Raw genomic sequence first — 16,448 nt, 5'->3', positions numbered from 1 at the left:
AGGCCAATACGAGCTTTGAAAGATTGACACCGTCAATCAAAATAATTTGTAATTGTTTCTAAACATGTAAAAAATACTGTTTGTGTCTCCGATCATGGGTAATATACATTAATAATGTGTTACCTAGCTTGCTAGTCCATAGTTAGTTACTTGCATTCTCTGTGCCACAGGGATGCCATAATTGATATTGTATCACGTCGTGACCCCCATCGTCGTTTCACTATACACTATAGAGTTTCACTGTAGAGTTTCTACGATACAGGGGGAGCCGCACACTCGTGCGCAGCGGGTCATACAACGTATGACAAAGTTAATAGTGCAAAGAAACATAGCTATAACTGTTGCTAACTGCTGCTGACTGCTGGTGACTAGACTGTTTATGTTGATTAGATTGACGATGTCAACCCATCAAGATCGTTGCAAATAGTTTAAAAAGTGTTCAAAATTTGGAATATTTTGTAAAATGCGCTTATTTATTTCATTTTTGGTACTTTAATGTTTTGTCATCAAAAGATTATTTCAAAAATATTATAAAATACGACTAATTTAAATAAAAACGATTCAGTTATGGCTGAGAAATGATTTCAAAATAAAACTATAAAACCAAAATTTTAGTCGCGCCGCGCATATTTTCGTCGATTTATTAAAATCGAGCGCTAAAGCAAATAATGTCACATTTTTACACTAAATAATTACCTTGAAACTGTTTTCAAAAACATCTTTGGCCTCTATTTGAATATTGTTTCGGTGTTTAATTTGATTATTAGCTGTTTTCATGTATTCACATTGATATGATATGGAGTACTCATCCATAGCAATTTTCATCGTTTTTATCGCATGCCTTATCACTTATCCCCAAAATGTCGACTCTATATATACGTTTTTATCGTCACCATGCTTTATTTATTCGTGATTGGTTGATACTGAGAAGCTTCTTTTTAAAAATATTCCAAAATCTCTTTTATATTCTGATGATTTTCCGTTTATCAAAGCTTTCTTTGGAAATAGAACTTTGAGTACCTCAATCGTGTCTTGTGCCATCTTCTGTGACCTTGTAAGATGGTCAGGGAAGAAAAATTCAGTCAAAACAGTGAAATTCGGGTCGTGGAAAGCTGAAATTCGAATATGTCTTACTGGTAGGACATATTCAAAATTTTCATTGCATCAACGTTTTCTCCAGACGTACTGATTCCAGTACCTTGATGGCATCCTGTGTCACTCTCACCGACTTCACTGAATGGTCACTGGTCAACATTTCAGTAAAAACCACGAAATTTCAGTCAAGGGGACGACAGAAAAGCTACTCTTCAAAAATCTTCCAAAATCTCTTTATATTCTGATGATTTTCCGTTTATCAAAGCTTTCTTTGGGAATAGAACTTTGAGTACCTCAATTGTGTCTTGTGCCATCTTCTGTGACCTTGTAAGATGGTCATTGAAGAAAAATTCAGTCAAAACAGTGAAATTTGGGTCGCAGAAAGCTAAAATTCGAATATGTCCTACCGGTAAGGCATATCCAAAATTTTCAGTGGGAATCATAGCTTTAGTACCTCAAAATTTTCGTTGCGAATATTTTCTGCCATACAAACGTTTTGCGACGAAAATGTTCGTCTCCGCTTGAACCAGTAAAAATGTAGAATGACCAAACTCTATAGTAATAATAAGATATTATCGTTTGTTGAATGATATTGTGATATGGTTAAATTATTCGATCATAGATTGTTTATGATTAATCTAATTGAATAATTAATCTAAGCATCTGTCACGTGTTATGAAATGACAGATGAAGAACATGAAGAGCCAGCGAGTCAAAGTTAGTACAACTTCTGCCATGATTTATAAATGATTGATAATTTATTTATAATTGATTTACAATTGATTTACAATTGATTTACAACTGACATAATTAATAATGCTATCAACCTGGGGGCAACATACTCATAATAGACTAGAACAAATCCAGTAAATAGAATTTCTAAATCATGCTTCTGACCAGTTCTTGATCTTATACAATACACTAGCTTGAATAATGAGCTACTCTGAGGCATGATACATGAACATTGAACAATGAATGGAAATCTGAGAACAGTGAGTTTAACTGAACAGCCAGGCTGCTGTGTCTACTCTGCAAACAATTGAACATTCTAAATGATAATGATACAAACACATTACATATCTTTTCAGCACCAGAAATCGTGCCCAGTGGCAGTACAGAGCCTCCTCGTGTTGCTTTTACTCTTCAAGGCGCTGTCGCCTCCAGCGACCACTCCCACTTCCACCACCACGTCTTCAGACACCGCACTGAGGTGAGTTACCTTAAAGTTACCTTAAAGTTACCTTAAAGTTACCTTAAAGTTACCTTAAAGTTACCTTAAAGTTACCTTAAAGTTACCTTAAAGTTACCTTAAAGTTACCTTAAAGTTACCTTAAAGTTACCTTAAAGTTACCTTAAAGTTACCTTAAAGTTACCTTAAAGTTACCTTAAAGTTACCTTAAAGTTACCTTAAAGTTACCTTAAAGTTACCTTAAAGTTACCTTAAAATTTCCTTAAAGTTACTTTAAAGTTACCTTAAAGGTTTCAACTTTTACACCATTGCTTATATTTGAGATTAGCATTTAGGTCTTGGATGTCTGGAAAATAAGCGAAATTAATTTTCATTATAATTTTACATGCATTTTGCGCTACATGATGCTAAAACATTGGTATTACTCAGATTCGCTACATAATATACCCCAATATACCCCCTTATATTTGAATACTTAGTAAGTAGTACTCAGATTCGCTACATACCCCCTTATATTTGAATACTTAGTAATAAGTAGTGTGACCATTTTGCACCACTCACCACCGTCTTGTAAACTGATATTTGTAAACTTTTAATATCTAACTAACACCTGTACTACATTACTACATACCAGTTACTAAATAACTACATAGCACAGACCGCAACATACCTTCTAGGTTACATGTTAACTTAAGAAATGCTCATGTCTGGGATATATAAGCATGATTACTGATTTAAGGTACCAGTAGTACCGTTCACGCTCTACTTATGTACCAATGTAACTTATATAACTTAATATGTTATAACTTATATAATTAGATAATTTATAAGTTGATACTATTTGTGTTTGTTTACAGAGTCAAGATAAACCAGTCCGGTTTAAAGACAGCAGAGCAAACGAACAAGCAGAGAAGCTGCGTGAGAAGTTGCGCGAGCGCCAGCTCAGTGGGGCTGCTCAGAATGATGCGCCTGAAACAATTCTTGTTCCCTGCCACGTTAGTCCTTTTTTTACTGGCAGATTAATTTTACCGTATTGGTTGGTCCTAGTTGTGCTACAATAATCAAGATGATGTATGACTACAGAATTCTGTGTACTATCTAAAAACGCTGAAGTAATCATAAATACTTTTAAAACGTTTTTCCAGTACATTTAGAAATTTAAAGCGTTTGAACTTTATTTTAACAACTGCAGGGAACCTGCAAATTCAAACAGGGCAGCGGAGAAGCTGGGGCATCTGAAGACACTGAAGTTTTTGATGATGATGCGGACGAGATTCTACAGCAGCTTTTATCAAACATCACATCACTTAGCGTCGGTCAGTTGGATTATCTCTCTTTACTTTCACTTTCACTACGTTTGATTTTCTCTTTTTGAATACCACGTATCATTACATCACACACCACGTGTCATGACGTCACACACCACGTGACACATTTCCTCTCAGGCAGTATATCAGGGGACAGCGCGGTTGTTTCTTGGGACGAGCTGGATATAGAAGGATGTGTTTATTCTCTAAACCTGACCACTGGGCGCAATACATCTGTTACAGAGGAAGTGGAAACTCCGCACATTTTGTCAGATTTAGTTCCTGGTACTCAGTATTCTGTTTGGTAAGTCTCCCACGGATTTTGGGGATAGAACAATGCTGCTGTAAATGGAGGTTTACAATAATTTGAAATTTGAAATAAAGCGGGGTTTGTAGTATATCAGGGTTTTACTGTACTCAATTAACAATATAATCTTGAATAGGTAAATCTCATCCTCACCCCCACTAATAGCAACTACCCACAGTGTAAACGCAGTGTGTGGCAGTATAACTGGAGCAGCCAGCTCCCCACAAGAGTTCACCACCCTCTCCACCTCACCCTCTAAACCTCAACCTCCTCGACCTGGGGGTGCTACTAAATCCTCTCTCAACGTCAAGTGGAACGTTAGTAACCGTCACGTGGTGTGACGTCATGTCACGTGTTACTTTAATACAGACAAATTCTAACGTAGACACAACGAGCTTACAAAGAATTTACATTTCACAACCCTTCTGAGTTCAATATGTGTCCTCAACTGATAATAACCAACTTGTTCCACCAGACTGCAGCTAATAACGGGTGTGCAATAACACACTACATCCTCTACTGGGACGAAGGGGGAGGAGGGTGGAGGGAGCTGGTTAGGTGTTACGAGAGACAATACAAAATAACAGGACTCAAGCCGGGGACTGAGTACAACTTCTCTGTGTCTGCTGTTAACGAGATGGGGGAGAGGTGAGTTACTTGTCACGTGGTGTGACGTCATATTCATGTCACGTGGTGTGACCTTGCACTAATTGTTTTATGTTTCCATATTTCTGCGAAACATTTAAATTCAAGTTATTTATTTTAAACGTACTGTTCGATTTATAGTTTTCCCCTGAAAAAATAACTATCACGTGTTATAACGTCACACTACACGTATTATGACGTCACACTTTATTTCAGTGAGAGGAGTGAGACAGGAACTTGTCGTACTGGATTTGGAGTTCCCAATCCTCCTACCTGTATTTACCTGGGACAAGCTTCAGAGACTTCTCTAACTATTTGCTGGAGTCCTCCTAATGATAACGGAGGAGGTTAGATACTAGATAGTTATCTTCTTTAATTTACTATTAACTTAAATAAAAATAGAGTTAAGTGCAGTGTTATGATGTACATCTGCCGTTTCCTGTGGAGCTGATTGTGAAACAGTTTTTTGAAATTTATTAAATCTGGGGCTGTAGATTATTGCACAATCCTCTGCTCTGAGTAACTATAGTATTTAACTGGTAACTGTGCATTGTGCAATGATACTGATTGGGGGGTCTTTAACCAAGTTAAGTGGACACTTCTTTAATCAAAACTCCATATTTAGCTATAACCCTGCTGCTGCAGTGTTGTAATAATCTGCACACTTTGCACTCTGTGGAGAATCCAGTAACCAGTAGAAACCAGTATCTGTGTGACGTATTGTCTGGGATATTATAGGACCCGAGTTTTAATTATTATAATATGTGCTGTAGTGGGGTGGATGTTATATTCCTCGGATTGCGTCAGCCGCCATACCACGTGATATTACGTCACACCACGTGATATTACGTCACAACACGTGATATTACGTCACAACACGTGTGATAGAGCCTTAGATGGTAGCCGGTAGGTCCCACAAAAGGAGACTGTAGTTGGTGGATCTTTAGAAATGAAGGACACATTCTGTGGGGGGGGGGGGGGTTCAGATGATGGGGTTTTATTGAGACTCTACTTTATATTATTATATTCACATGTTTACAATGTTTACAGCGGAAGTGACAGGGTACAACGTGGAACAAGAAACAGAGTACGGTTTTATCAGTGTTTATGACGGAGAATTACAAGAATGCCACATTCCCAACCTCACTAGATCCACCAGATACAAGTTCAGGGTTAGTAACATGTCACGTGACATCTTAGAGAAACATCAAACTCAGAAACTTATATCACGGTTGGCATTCAGGAACTTTGAAACTCATGAATATTTGTGATTGCAAAGGAACTAAACCTATCAAGAATTTCGCTGTAAACATAAATCCAAAATTCTGTGACGTCACACACCACCCTATGACGTCACACACTACCCTATGACGTCACACCATTCTCTCTCTCAGGTTTACTCAGGTAATGTAGCGGGAGAAAGTAAGCCGAGTGCTGTGGTAATGTTCACAACTAGGGCTGGACTTCCTAACCCTCCAGTTAGGGTCAGGGTTGAGGGCAAGGAGAGGAGTGACAGTGCTATTATCGCTTGGGGTCAGACATTTTCTTTGTTTAATATCTTAGGTGGTTTATTTTAGGGGTTTTATTGGACAATTTTCAATTAAAAGCTTACAAAATACAACCGTATGCTCAATGTTTCTCCGTGAAGTTTAACATTTTAACTAATATTACTCCTCTTCAGAACCCCCAGTACTAGAAGGAGAACAGCAGATTCTACGCTACAATTTGAAGTTAAACACTGTAACTGGATCCGATAGCACAGCTAACAGAGCTAATGGTGATGTACTGGAGTTCCACACTACTGACGATACTAAGATACTCATAAATTCTCTTCTTCCTGGTACACTTTACAGGTGAGAGCCTTACATGACGTCACACCACGAGTTATTACGTCACACCACGTGGCATGACGTCACACCACGTGTTACTACGTCACACCACGTGTTATTATATCGAACCAAGTGACATGACGTCACGTTCACTGACATGCCGTCACATCACGTGGTATGACGTCACACCACAATAATACCTGATTGTTACAGGATCCTAGTGACAGTGGTAACTGCAGGAGGTGAAGGACCCCCCTCTAACCCCTTCAACTTTAAAACCAGACCAGTGAGTCCCAGTGCTCCCGCTCCTCCTTCTCTCAGAACAAAACCAAGTCCTTACTCTCTCAACCTACTCTGGGGTATGTTTGGTGTTCTTCTTACTTTCACTTTCACTTTCACTTTCACTTTCACTTGGGTATATTGGGCTGACTGGTTTTATAAGTTTATAAGACCGAAGGGGGCCAACATTCAAACACTTCTGTTGTCAACTCTATCTTTTGAGGGCTGTGCCCCTGAACCTCAATATTTTACATTTAGCCCTTTTTTGAAACTGAGTGGAGTTGGGTTAAAAACATATAAGAGATACGATGATTTAACTTGTAGAAGCTTTCAATAAACATGTGTTAATCGTCGTCAGCTGAATGTAATGTGGTGGACAATGCTTATATGTGATTGAGTGGTGTCAGGGATGGAGGGTGGGGGAGGTGTGGGTGGGAAAGTGAAAATTACAGTACAATGTCAATAAAAATTTAGTCTTCTGTTGAGGTTGAGAAGGAAATGCCAGATGGTCTGGACTTTAAGGATTTGGCAATTTTAGGAAGAATGGGGTCCCAGAGGGAACTACATTTGGGTGCGCGGTCTGTTCTGTTCATAGCTGGTTGTCGTATTTGTATAGCTGCGTGTTCTGTGAGGTCAAGTTGGGAGCGTGAGGTGAGGGATTTGAGGACTTCGATGTTGTTCCAGGAGATGGTGTGGCCGGTGGTCAGGGCATGATGTGCAGGGGCTGATTTGATTCTGTCTGTGGATTCGTCGATGGCGTTGTTGAGTCTGTAACATCGTTCGTGTTCTTTCATGCGGTGGACCAAGGGTCTGTAGGTCTGTCCGGCGTATTTGGAGGGGCACTGTGAGCAGGAAATTTCGTAGATGGTGTTGGGAGTGAGGTGAGTAGGGGGTGTGGTCTTCGTTTTGGTGAGGAGGTTGCGGAGGGAGGTAGCAGAGGAGTGGGTGACTTTGATGTCGTGTTGTCCGAGTATCTTGGAGATGGGTTTGGATAGGGAGGGATGGAAAGGAAGAGAAACACTAAGGGCATGTTCACGGGTCTGTCGGTTGAATGAGGCTAGGGATTGGTGGCGAGAGGGGTTGGTGAATTTCCGTTGTACTTCGTCCATGATGGTGGTGATGCGGTGAGGAGGGAAGCCGTTCTGGAGGCAAACGTGTCGTACTGTCTGGAGTTCGTCGTCAAGGTGTTGGGGTGAGCAGATGTTGTGGGCTCTTCTGGTCAGTGATCGGATGACTGCGTTCTTAGATGAGTTGGTGGTGCAGGAGGAGTACTTGGTGTAGAGGTTGGTGTGGGTGGGTTTTCTGTAGACTGATGTGGATTTGTCAGGGTGGATGAGAACGTCAAGGAAGGGTATAGTTCCGTCTGTAGAGGGATGTTCTTGGGTAAAGTTGAGGTCTTCAGTAAGGGAGTTAAGGAATGTAAGGAAGGATTCTGCGTGGTTTCTGTCTCTGAAAGATCCAAGGCCGTCGTCAACGAAATGGGAGTAAGTGTTCGGAGGGTCAGGACATGAGGATAAAGCTAAGGTCTCGATTTCAGCAAGGCGGATTTCAGCTAGTTCAACAATGAGGGGGGATCCCATTGTACCACCTTCGTCTTGGGAGTAGAAGGAGCCGTTGAATTCAAGGTATGAGTTGTCAAGGCAAAAGTTGATAAGGGAGCCTATGGTGGTGGTGGTGACATTGGAGGGAAGACGAGAGGGGTTCTGTTCAAAGGAGGAGATGACAGTTTTGAGGGATAGGCGCATGTCACAGGAGGTGTACAAGGATTGGACGTCTAAGGAGGCGTGGTAGTGGAAGGAGGGATTGAGAGAGGAGTCGAAGCGATGTTTGAAGTCGGAAGAGTCTTTGAGGCGTAAGGGGTTCTGGGCTAGGGGTTTGAGGAAAGATGCGAGGACTTTGTGGAGGGCTTGGAGGGGGGTGTTGTAGAAGCTGACTACGGGACGGATAGGTGCGCCGGGTTTGTGTATCTTAGGTTGTCCGTAAAGTTGAGGCCATCTAGGATGTAGGTTGCGCATCTTGTGGTATAGGTCGGTCGTGATCTTCTTGTCGGTGTGTAGTTTCTTGAGGACTTTCTGTAGTTTAGTGGTAACGGATTGAGTGGGGTCTTTCGTTAAGAGGGTGTAACTACCTGAGGATAAGTGGTCGGTAACTTTGGTTATGTATTGATCGTGAGTCAGTACAACAGTGGCGTTGCCCTTATCAGCAGGAAGCCCTTTTTTGGTTTGCACCAAATTGATACAAAAATAAACCCTTGACAATGACGCAGGGTAACCAGTAACGTCAGACAGAAGAATGTCTGACATAACTGTCCAGCTATCCAGCTGTCAATATAAATTAATTTGAGCGATTTTCAAGATTGCACAGTTTAACGGTTAACCCCCTCTTCTAATACAAGCACCACAAAGTTGTTGCTGATTAATGAAGTGTAGCACCGTGAGCCCTTTTGTTATAAGTTACTTGTACTTTGTAGTTATAATGTGTACATGATACATGCTCTTTGTAGTCACGTGACCGCTAATTTGGTGCAGTGTATACCTTGTTTGTACTGTATGTTGTTAAAACCATGTACCGGGTAACTTGTAACTTTTAGTGTCTTGTAGTCACATCACGTGGTGTGACGTCATATCACGTGATTTTACGTCACATCACGTGATTTTACGTCACACCACGTGGTATGACGTCACACCGTCACTAACTTGTAGTGTCTTGTGGTCGGAGTGAGTAGGTCCCATCTGTTAGTGATGAGAGTAACTATAGTTTAACATTCTGTCTCATCATATGCCTGGTTGTCCCTCTAATATTCCACTGTTTAGCCGTTGTAGTTTATACCTGAATTTTATCTTGCACGTGTTATGACGTCACGTGTTATAACTCTACGTGTCATGAAGTCACGTATTAACTGTTATGACGTCATATTTCATAACGTCACGTTTCCCAGGACCCCCAAGTTACACTGGAGGAAGTGTTATAACGCGTTACACCCTAGAGATTTTCAGAGATGACTGGTTACAACTCTACACTGGAACTGAGACTTCTTTCCTCGTTACAGAACTGACACCTGGTTTGTAACTATTACTTGTGACATGATATCGTATTTAATAATGAAGCTTGACTTAGTCAACCTTTTAGTGCAACCTTTTAGACAGCGCATGCTACATGCGTGGACATGTATATTAATGTCCACGTTGTATATCCTTGTAGCTAGTGGAAACATTAACTGCCCTAAGACCGTAAGTCGTAACCATCAAATTATTTAATCATTTTAACAAACGCTTACCAAGACGAACCCTAGGAAAGAGTTACAGATTCAGACTAAGATGTCACAACTGTGCTGGAGCCAGTCTCTACTCTAACACCGTTAACTTTGTGACAGCCCCCGCTCCACCTCTAGCTCCACAACCTCCTGTTATCACTAGCAAGGGGCCTTATGCTGCAATTATAGCTTGGCCGGTTCGTTTCACCTTTAACTTTTATTTCCTTCTACAATCTACTGTTTAGTATCGGTTTTGAACATATTAAAAGGGTCTACTTGATTCAGAAATGGACGGCGCGGTGGATATTTTAAGCCATTATGTTGACGAAATTGCTGCGCGCATAGGTGCGTTTACTCATTTCCCAATAAACGTGTCGTTAAATTTAGTAGCTCAAAAGTAGATATTATGAGACAAAACTAATTAAATATACAGTAAGCTGTTCTCTAGCTGTTATCCAGCTGCACTGCAGTCGTTTTCAACATTAAGGGCTTTATTCAGTTCTAAACAACACTTTTGGACCGCGCGCTGATCAGTAAATTTTACTTTTGGCTATAAATAGTCTACTGTGAGGTGTTCGATAAAATAAGGTTCGAGGTTTAGGATTTTTGACTCGTAGACAGTGCAAATTAACTTAGGCCTTTAACTGATAGTTGTGACCTTCAGGAGACGTCTACAAATGGAGCACCAATAACTTCATACTCAGTCGATATGTGTCTTCTCGGTGACACCTTTGCTGAGGTAATTTCTTTTTTTAATACATATATAAGGTCTTTGTGTAATGCTGTTAACAAATAAACTGTGGTCTTACAGGAAATGTGAAAAATTTCTAACATAAACCGACCTATCAGATGTATATTTACACTCTAAAGTAAACAACAACTACTACCAGTAAGTAAACAAATGCTCAGGTGTACAATGATAAAGAAACAGAATGTGTAGTCAGGAACTTGAACCCAGGTTCTACATACTACTGTATAGTTAAAGCAAACAGTGTAGTAGGACAGAGTGTTCCAAGTGAGGTTGCTGTTTATCACTCTCCGCCTGCCCCTCCTGAGCCTCCTACTAAAATACACCTGGTTAGTAACCACTTAGTAACCATTTAGTTATAACTTAGTAACCACTGCACTTAGTAACCACTTAGTAACCATTTAGTTATCACTTAGTAACCACTTATCAACACAGGATTATTATAAAGGAGTACTTAGTGTTACCATACCAAAACAAATAATTAAAAAAAGGATTTTCTAGTACATATTCTGATGTCAGGTGACAACTCCACTTGACCTCATCGTAACTCCACCTTGTCCAGGTTGAGAGCAGTGACAGTTCACTGAAGATAAGCTGGGATCCTCCATCCAGTCCTGGTGCTGATATTCTCCACTACAACGTGTGTTTTAACAACGGACCAGCTAGTAAATGTGTGGAAAATGAGTTTTATGTAAGTTCAGTTTTCTGTTATACGAGTTAATTTCAACAAGTTAAGATATGATTACGTTAACTGAATCTTATTTATTGAGATTGAAAACAACGTATTAATATTATTGAGGTGACTAACAAAAGACTCCAATATTCAGATAGAAGGTTTGAACAGTGAGACTCAGTATAAAGTAAGAGTTCAGGCTGTTAACTCAGTGGGATCCGGCCAATTCAGGTAACTTGCCAACCAACATTTGATATGTTTTCTTAACTTTAAGTAAATAAAGGCTGAGTGAAGTTTATTGTATACTGTAATTTTACCAAAACCCATAATCATGGGTAGAGTGGACCGCTGCCAGTGTCTCTCTTTCCCAAACAAAAGGAAATGATATTAATTTGATTGACCGTTCTCAAATGCAAAATGATACCGAGAATGAAATCGGTCGCTCGCTTTTCCCATTCATTCACGGCTTACGAATTGTAATAATTTTCGATTGATTACATGTCAATCAGATGCTGTAAAAATCTCTTTGGGTTGCGTTCGGGTCGATACCTAGTATTTCGGGGTAAGGGTGGTAGTTATTACTTATTGCATTAGCTGAAGTTTATTGAATCTTTATTGCCGAGTACAGCTGCCTTTGGGTAGTTCTTCTTAATCTATTACAATTGTAAATGAATGGGAAAAGCGAGCGACCGATTTCATTCTCGGTATCATTTTGCATTTGAGAACGGTCAATCAAATTAATATCATTTCCTTTTGTTTGGGAAAGAGAGACACTGGCAGCGGTCCACTCTACCCATGATTATGGGTTTTGGTAAAATATCATCTCTTTTTGATTATAATGTCAGGGTACTTTATAAAGTCGAAATATAAACTGATATCTTCATTATAATAAGGAGGAAGTTTCAACGATTTCGAAATTTTTCCTTTAAAAACATTTCCTTGTGTTTAGGTAAGCATATCGGTCCATCACTGACTGAATATACCACTTAATACTCATTCAAGTTGACATTAAATTCATATATAATGACATTAAACTGTCGTGGCAAAGCAGAATTTGTTGGAAATCACGAATGAGCAAAATTCTCACCTTTCGCACGTGCAAACTTTGAGCGGACGTTGCATGCGCATCCAATATTGAATCGCCGTAAATTTTTGCATGTAATTGTTTTATATATAGCTTGATAAGCATGCAAAGTTTCAAAGTATTTCAAGAAGAACTGTAATCACAACGGCACTCTAAAGTTGACAGAAAATGACGAAAACAGCAATTTTCAGTGATTTTAGCAATTTTCTATCAATTTGGGCGTGTCCCCACGTGTGCAACTTTTCGATTTTCAACTTTAAAACTAGCCTAATGCACAATTTATACCTATAGGAAGCAGAAATGAGCTCCACAACCCAAGGCATGGCCCAACACCAAAGAATACTAAATCGCAAAATTGACGTTTTTATAAAATAATTCTTCAAAAAAGCACAAACTTCAATGACAAATATCTTTATGAAGGAGCAAGCTAGAAAAACTTTCCGGTAGATTTTCAGAATGCTTGAACAATTATCTAAGATGAAAATTTCCTCAGATTTTGAATAAAATTACTCCTTAATGGGTTAAAATTAATTTTAAAAGTTATTACTTTGTCAAAAATCAAGTTTTAAAAACGGTTAACTTGATGACGTCATCAAGGGGTGTTAATGACGTCAAATAAATTTTTTATACAATGTAAACTAAAGTGTAAACAATTATTTGCAAGACCTGTGGTCGGAAATGGCTGTATCTTTTATACTTTTGAATCTATGGACACTTAAATACAGGCTACAATTGACTGGCAAAGCGTCTATCCCTGAATATATATGTATATCTGTATGTATATCTGTATATGTCCCGACAATCTGTCGTAAAACAGGGGTTCTAGAAAACCCATTTCCCGATGCTCCTGAAACCTGAAACTTTTTTTGCAGTCGATTTGGTCAACGTCTAGACGCCCTGAAAAATTTCAGATCTTTAACTCAATTTTAACATGGTTTTTAAGGCACCTGAATATGGCGATTTTGGGTTTTTTACCGAATTTCGTATAACAGTGCTGGCGAGTATTTTATGCAAATTTCTTAAAAATCTCAACATAACTATTTTTTATTCCTGTCATCTTTGACATTAAATTAGAATGTTTTCAACTAAAAATAAATCTGCTGAACGACTTCCGATGAGTCTTAATGCCTGAAAAACTCCTGCCGGAGGCGGCGGCCTTCGGCCGCTGCCTCCGGCCGGAGTGCACGCTTCGCGTGCACGAAAGAGGCGTGTAACGTGTACCAAAGGGGGTATAATAGTAAAGGGGGTATGATAGTAAAGGGGGTACATAGTATACCCACAATAAATGCAACGGTCGTGCTTGCCAGCACTGTGATATAGTAATATAGCAGAATTAGATAAAGGTTGAATCACATGGTCAGGTTTAACTTCTCCCCTCCCCACAGCTCTGCTAAAGTAGTGGTCACAGGAACTCCTCTTCCCCCAGCCCTGACCGGTCCAATACTTCTCTCATCACGTGGTCACAACTTCCTGAAAGTCGGCTGGACTAGTGTGCGCTCTGTCAAATCTTATCTACTGGAACGAGCAAGTGCTGAGTCGTGAGTAGTTTTGGATCACACAGTTTCGTTTTGTTTAAATTCGGGCAGTTTCCGTTTCAGACTTCAGTTTTATGATCTATCCGCATGTCATTCATTTAAAAAAAGTTTTCAGTATCTTCGCTAGAAATAACGCTAAAATGTCGAAATTCCACGACACTAACTCCAGTCAAACTTCAGTGATGACTTTATATCGGTATACGAAGGGAACAAGCCCCAAGTAAAGATAAGCAAACTATCTGCCAACACAGACTACAGGATACGTGTATGTGGGGTGAACAATGCTGGTACTGGACCCTGGTTACTAGCTTCCTTCTCTACTGACTCCATCCCTCCTCCTCCTATTACTAGTTAGTCAAACACAAGGATATATTTTATCACTAGTTAGTCGAAAACGCAAGGACATTTTTTCTATATGTATTCGTGAAGTTAACGAGGTCTGATCGTCATCTTCTTACAGCGTTCGATGTCTGTGTGCAGTAGTCCCATTGCCTTAGTATTGCTGTACAACTACTGCAGTATTCGTGAAGTAGTTATGATCATTTTAAATGAATGGTACTCCTGATAACACAGCATATAACACTCTTTTACCCTCTTTTCAGAGGTGTACAAGTCGATAAAAGAGAACCAACTGACCATCTCCTGGCAAGTGAAGGATAAACTACAAGAAGAGGAGCTGTTCCAAATCTTACACTCCACTGATGGTGATACTTTCACTCCGGTAAGTTTCTCGGCCAATCAGAGAGCATTTTTATGTCACGTGACTACCATCTTCCTGATGAAAGTTTATAACAGTTTCATCCAAAAATTGCTGTTTATAAAAATAAAATTTTTCAAATTTAACCGTGTATATCTGCAGATATACGAAGGACTAGATCGTAATTTCACTACCTCGCTTCTCCCCGAAACTACCTACTCTTTTAAAGTGAGAGTAAAACGAGACTCCACCGATCCACCAGAGTATGGACCCTTCTCCCAGACTCTCCTCGTCAAACTGAAACCACCTCCTCTGGAGAGGAAAGAAAGTGAAAGAGAAACCAAATTAGTTGAAAGAGAAATTGAAAGTAGTGGCACGTTTGAGGACTCGCACGTGGTGGTCTTCATTCTGTTGGCCATGTGTCTGCCAGCTGTGCTGACGGTGGTTTACTTTATTTATTTTTAGTAACACTGTCACGTGATAGGTTTATTGTTAATTATTCATGTTATTCATTTAGATTGTGTTTTGTGAACATTATGTACGGGAAATAGACACGTGATATGACGTCACACCACGTGTCATGACGTCATTTGTTATTTATTTAGGTTTAAATATTGTTATTTCATTATCTTTGATCTGTGATTATATGGTTGAGGTTTCTTTAATTTCAGTTAAATTATGTAAACAATTTGCAGTGAGATCAATTATTTGATAAGGGGTTCTTTATCATTCTCAGTGTCAATTGATAACGTGAAGATTAGGACAATATTTTGACTTGCTGATTAATAAGCCGAATTTAAGTAAAGTGTTTTAATGTTTTGAATTAGTAATAGGAACGATATATTAAAACTTCAAATTAATGTAGATAAACAGATAATATTCCTTGCAAAAATTCGAAGCAAAATTATTGGGTTTTATTTTGCAGTCAGTTTTAAAAGTATAGACATTAGAAGTGGCCCAGAGCAGGTGAAGACGATAACATGCTACGGCTCTGTGGTCCAGATTCTTGTTGGCACCTCTTCAACTTTAATTGTATGGAGCATGTAATCGAGCTAACCTAAGATAATTAGCTTAATGAAAAAATAGCGACTTACTGCCATATTACTTTTTTTGTGCTCTGGTGCCTGAATATGTTAATATGTAAGCAATTATGTACCCTGCCGTGTAATGCAGTTTATAGGACATTTCAGAATGTCCTATATAAACGGATTAAACAGGTCTTCGCATAAATCTAACTTAATTAACATAAAACTCACGTGACAGATTCAAGTGGCCAGAAAATTCAACATTTTTAGACTTTAGCGTTTGCTCCAATTTGTTTGCTGCGCGTGTATATTAACCAATATATTGTGTAACCATGGTAACCAAGTGTGGTCATAGTAACGGAAATTCGTTTATCCTTCTTCTTTGTTTCTGGAGACAAGTCAACTGTAAAGGGGGATCAGGAGGAGGGGGAGCTAAGGGTGGTTCATGTAAGTTCAATTATTAACATGTAATAGGCAGATCAATATCCTTAACCTATATTTATCATAGATCTATCTACCGGTGGCATCACACGAGACAAGATTGTCAGACATATACAGGGTGTACCGCATAAAGTGTGACTTTTCATAGACGGAGACTAACGAAAAAATGAATCGAAATATGATTTTTTTTTTCTTGTTGATTAGGTCCGATCACCATGTCATAATTCTGCCTTACTGGCAACTTGTCAATTAATAATCTGAACATTCCCAGACGAAGGCCATTTTCCAGTGTTCAGGGATAATAGTTGGAGAATATACGCTCCCGTTCTTATCTGTATCAT

At 39.2% G+C, this 16,448-nt stretch overlaps 1 protein-coding gene across 1 annotated transcript; it reads left to right on the top strand.

Annotated features, from left to right (window-relative positions):
• The first annotated feature begins 1,735 nt into the window (after nucleotides 1-1,735).
• Nucleotides 1,736-15,243, top strand: LOC134825559 (fibronectin type-III domain-containing protein 3A-like). The gene is made up of 22 exons (XM_063837789.1): nucleotides 1,736-1,812; nucleotides 2,184-2,305; nucleotides 3,142-3,279; nucleotides 3,477-3,600; nucleotides 3,730-3,895; nucleotides 4,077-4,215; nucleotides 4,374-4,546; nucleotides 4,760-4,890; nucleotides 5,594-5,715; nucleotides 5,938-6,076; nucleotides 6,225-6,396; nucleotides 6,586-6,731; nucleotides 9,590-9,712; nucleotides 9,944-10,101; nucleotides 10,569-10,643; nucleotides 10,814-10,981; nucleotides 11,215-11,343; nucleotides 11,480-11,556; nucleotides 13,795-13,947; nucleotides 14,125-14,294; nucleotides 14,547-14,665; nucleotides 14,804-15,243. The coding sequence occupies exons 1-22, from the start codon at nucleotides 1,776-1,778 to the stop codon at nucleotides 15,104-15,106; spliced, it is 3,084 nt and encodes a 1,027-aa protein (XP_063693859.1). The 5' UTR covers nucleotides 1,736-1,775; the 3' UTR covers nucleotides 15,107-15,243.
• Nucleotides 15,244-16,448: the final 1,205 nt, after the last annotated feature.

This window comes from Bolinopsis microptera, chromosome 13 (assembly GCF_026151205.1).
Source record: "Bolinopsis microptera isolate Bmic1 chromosome 13, MBARI_Bmic_1.0, whole genome shotgun sequence".
In the NCBI taxonomy this organism is placed as follows: Eukaryota; Metazoa; Ctenophora; class Tentaculata; order Lobata; family Bolinopsidae; genus Bolinopsis; species Bolinopsis microptera.
The sequence above is the reverse complement of the archived record's forward strand: the minus strand, read 5'-3'. Positions and strand labels throughout refer to the sequence as shown.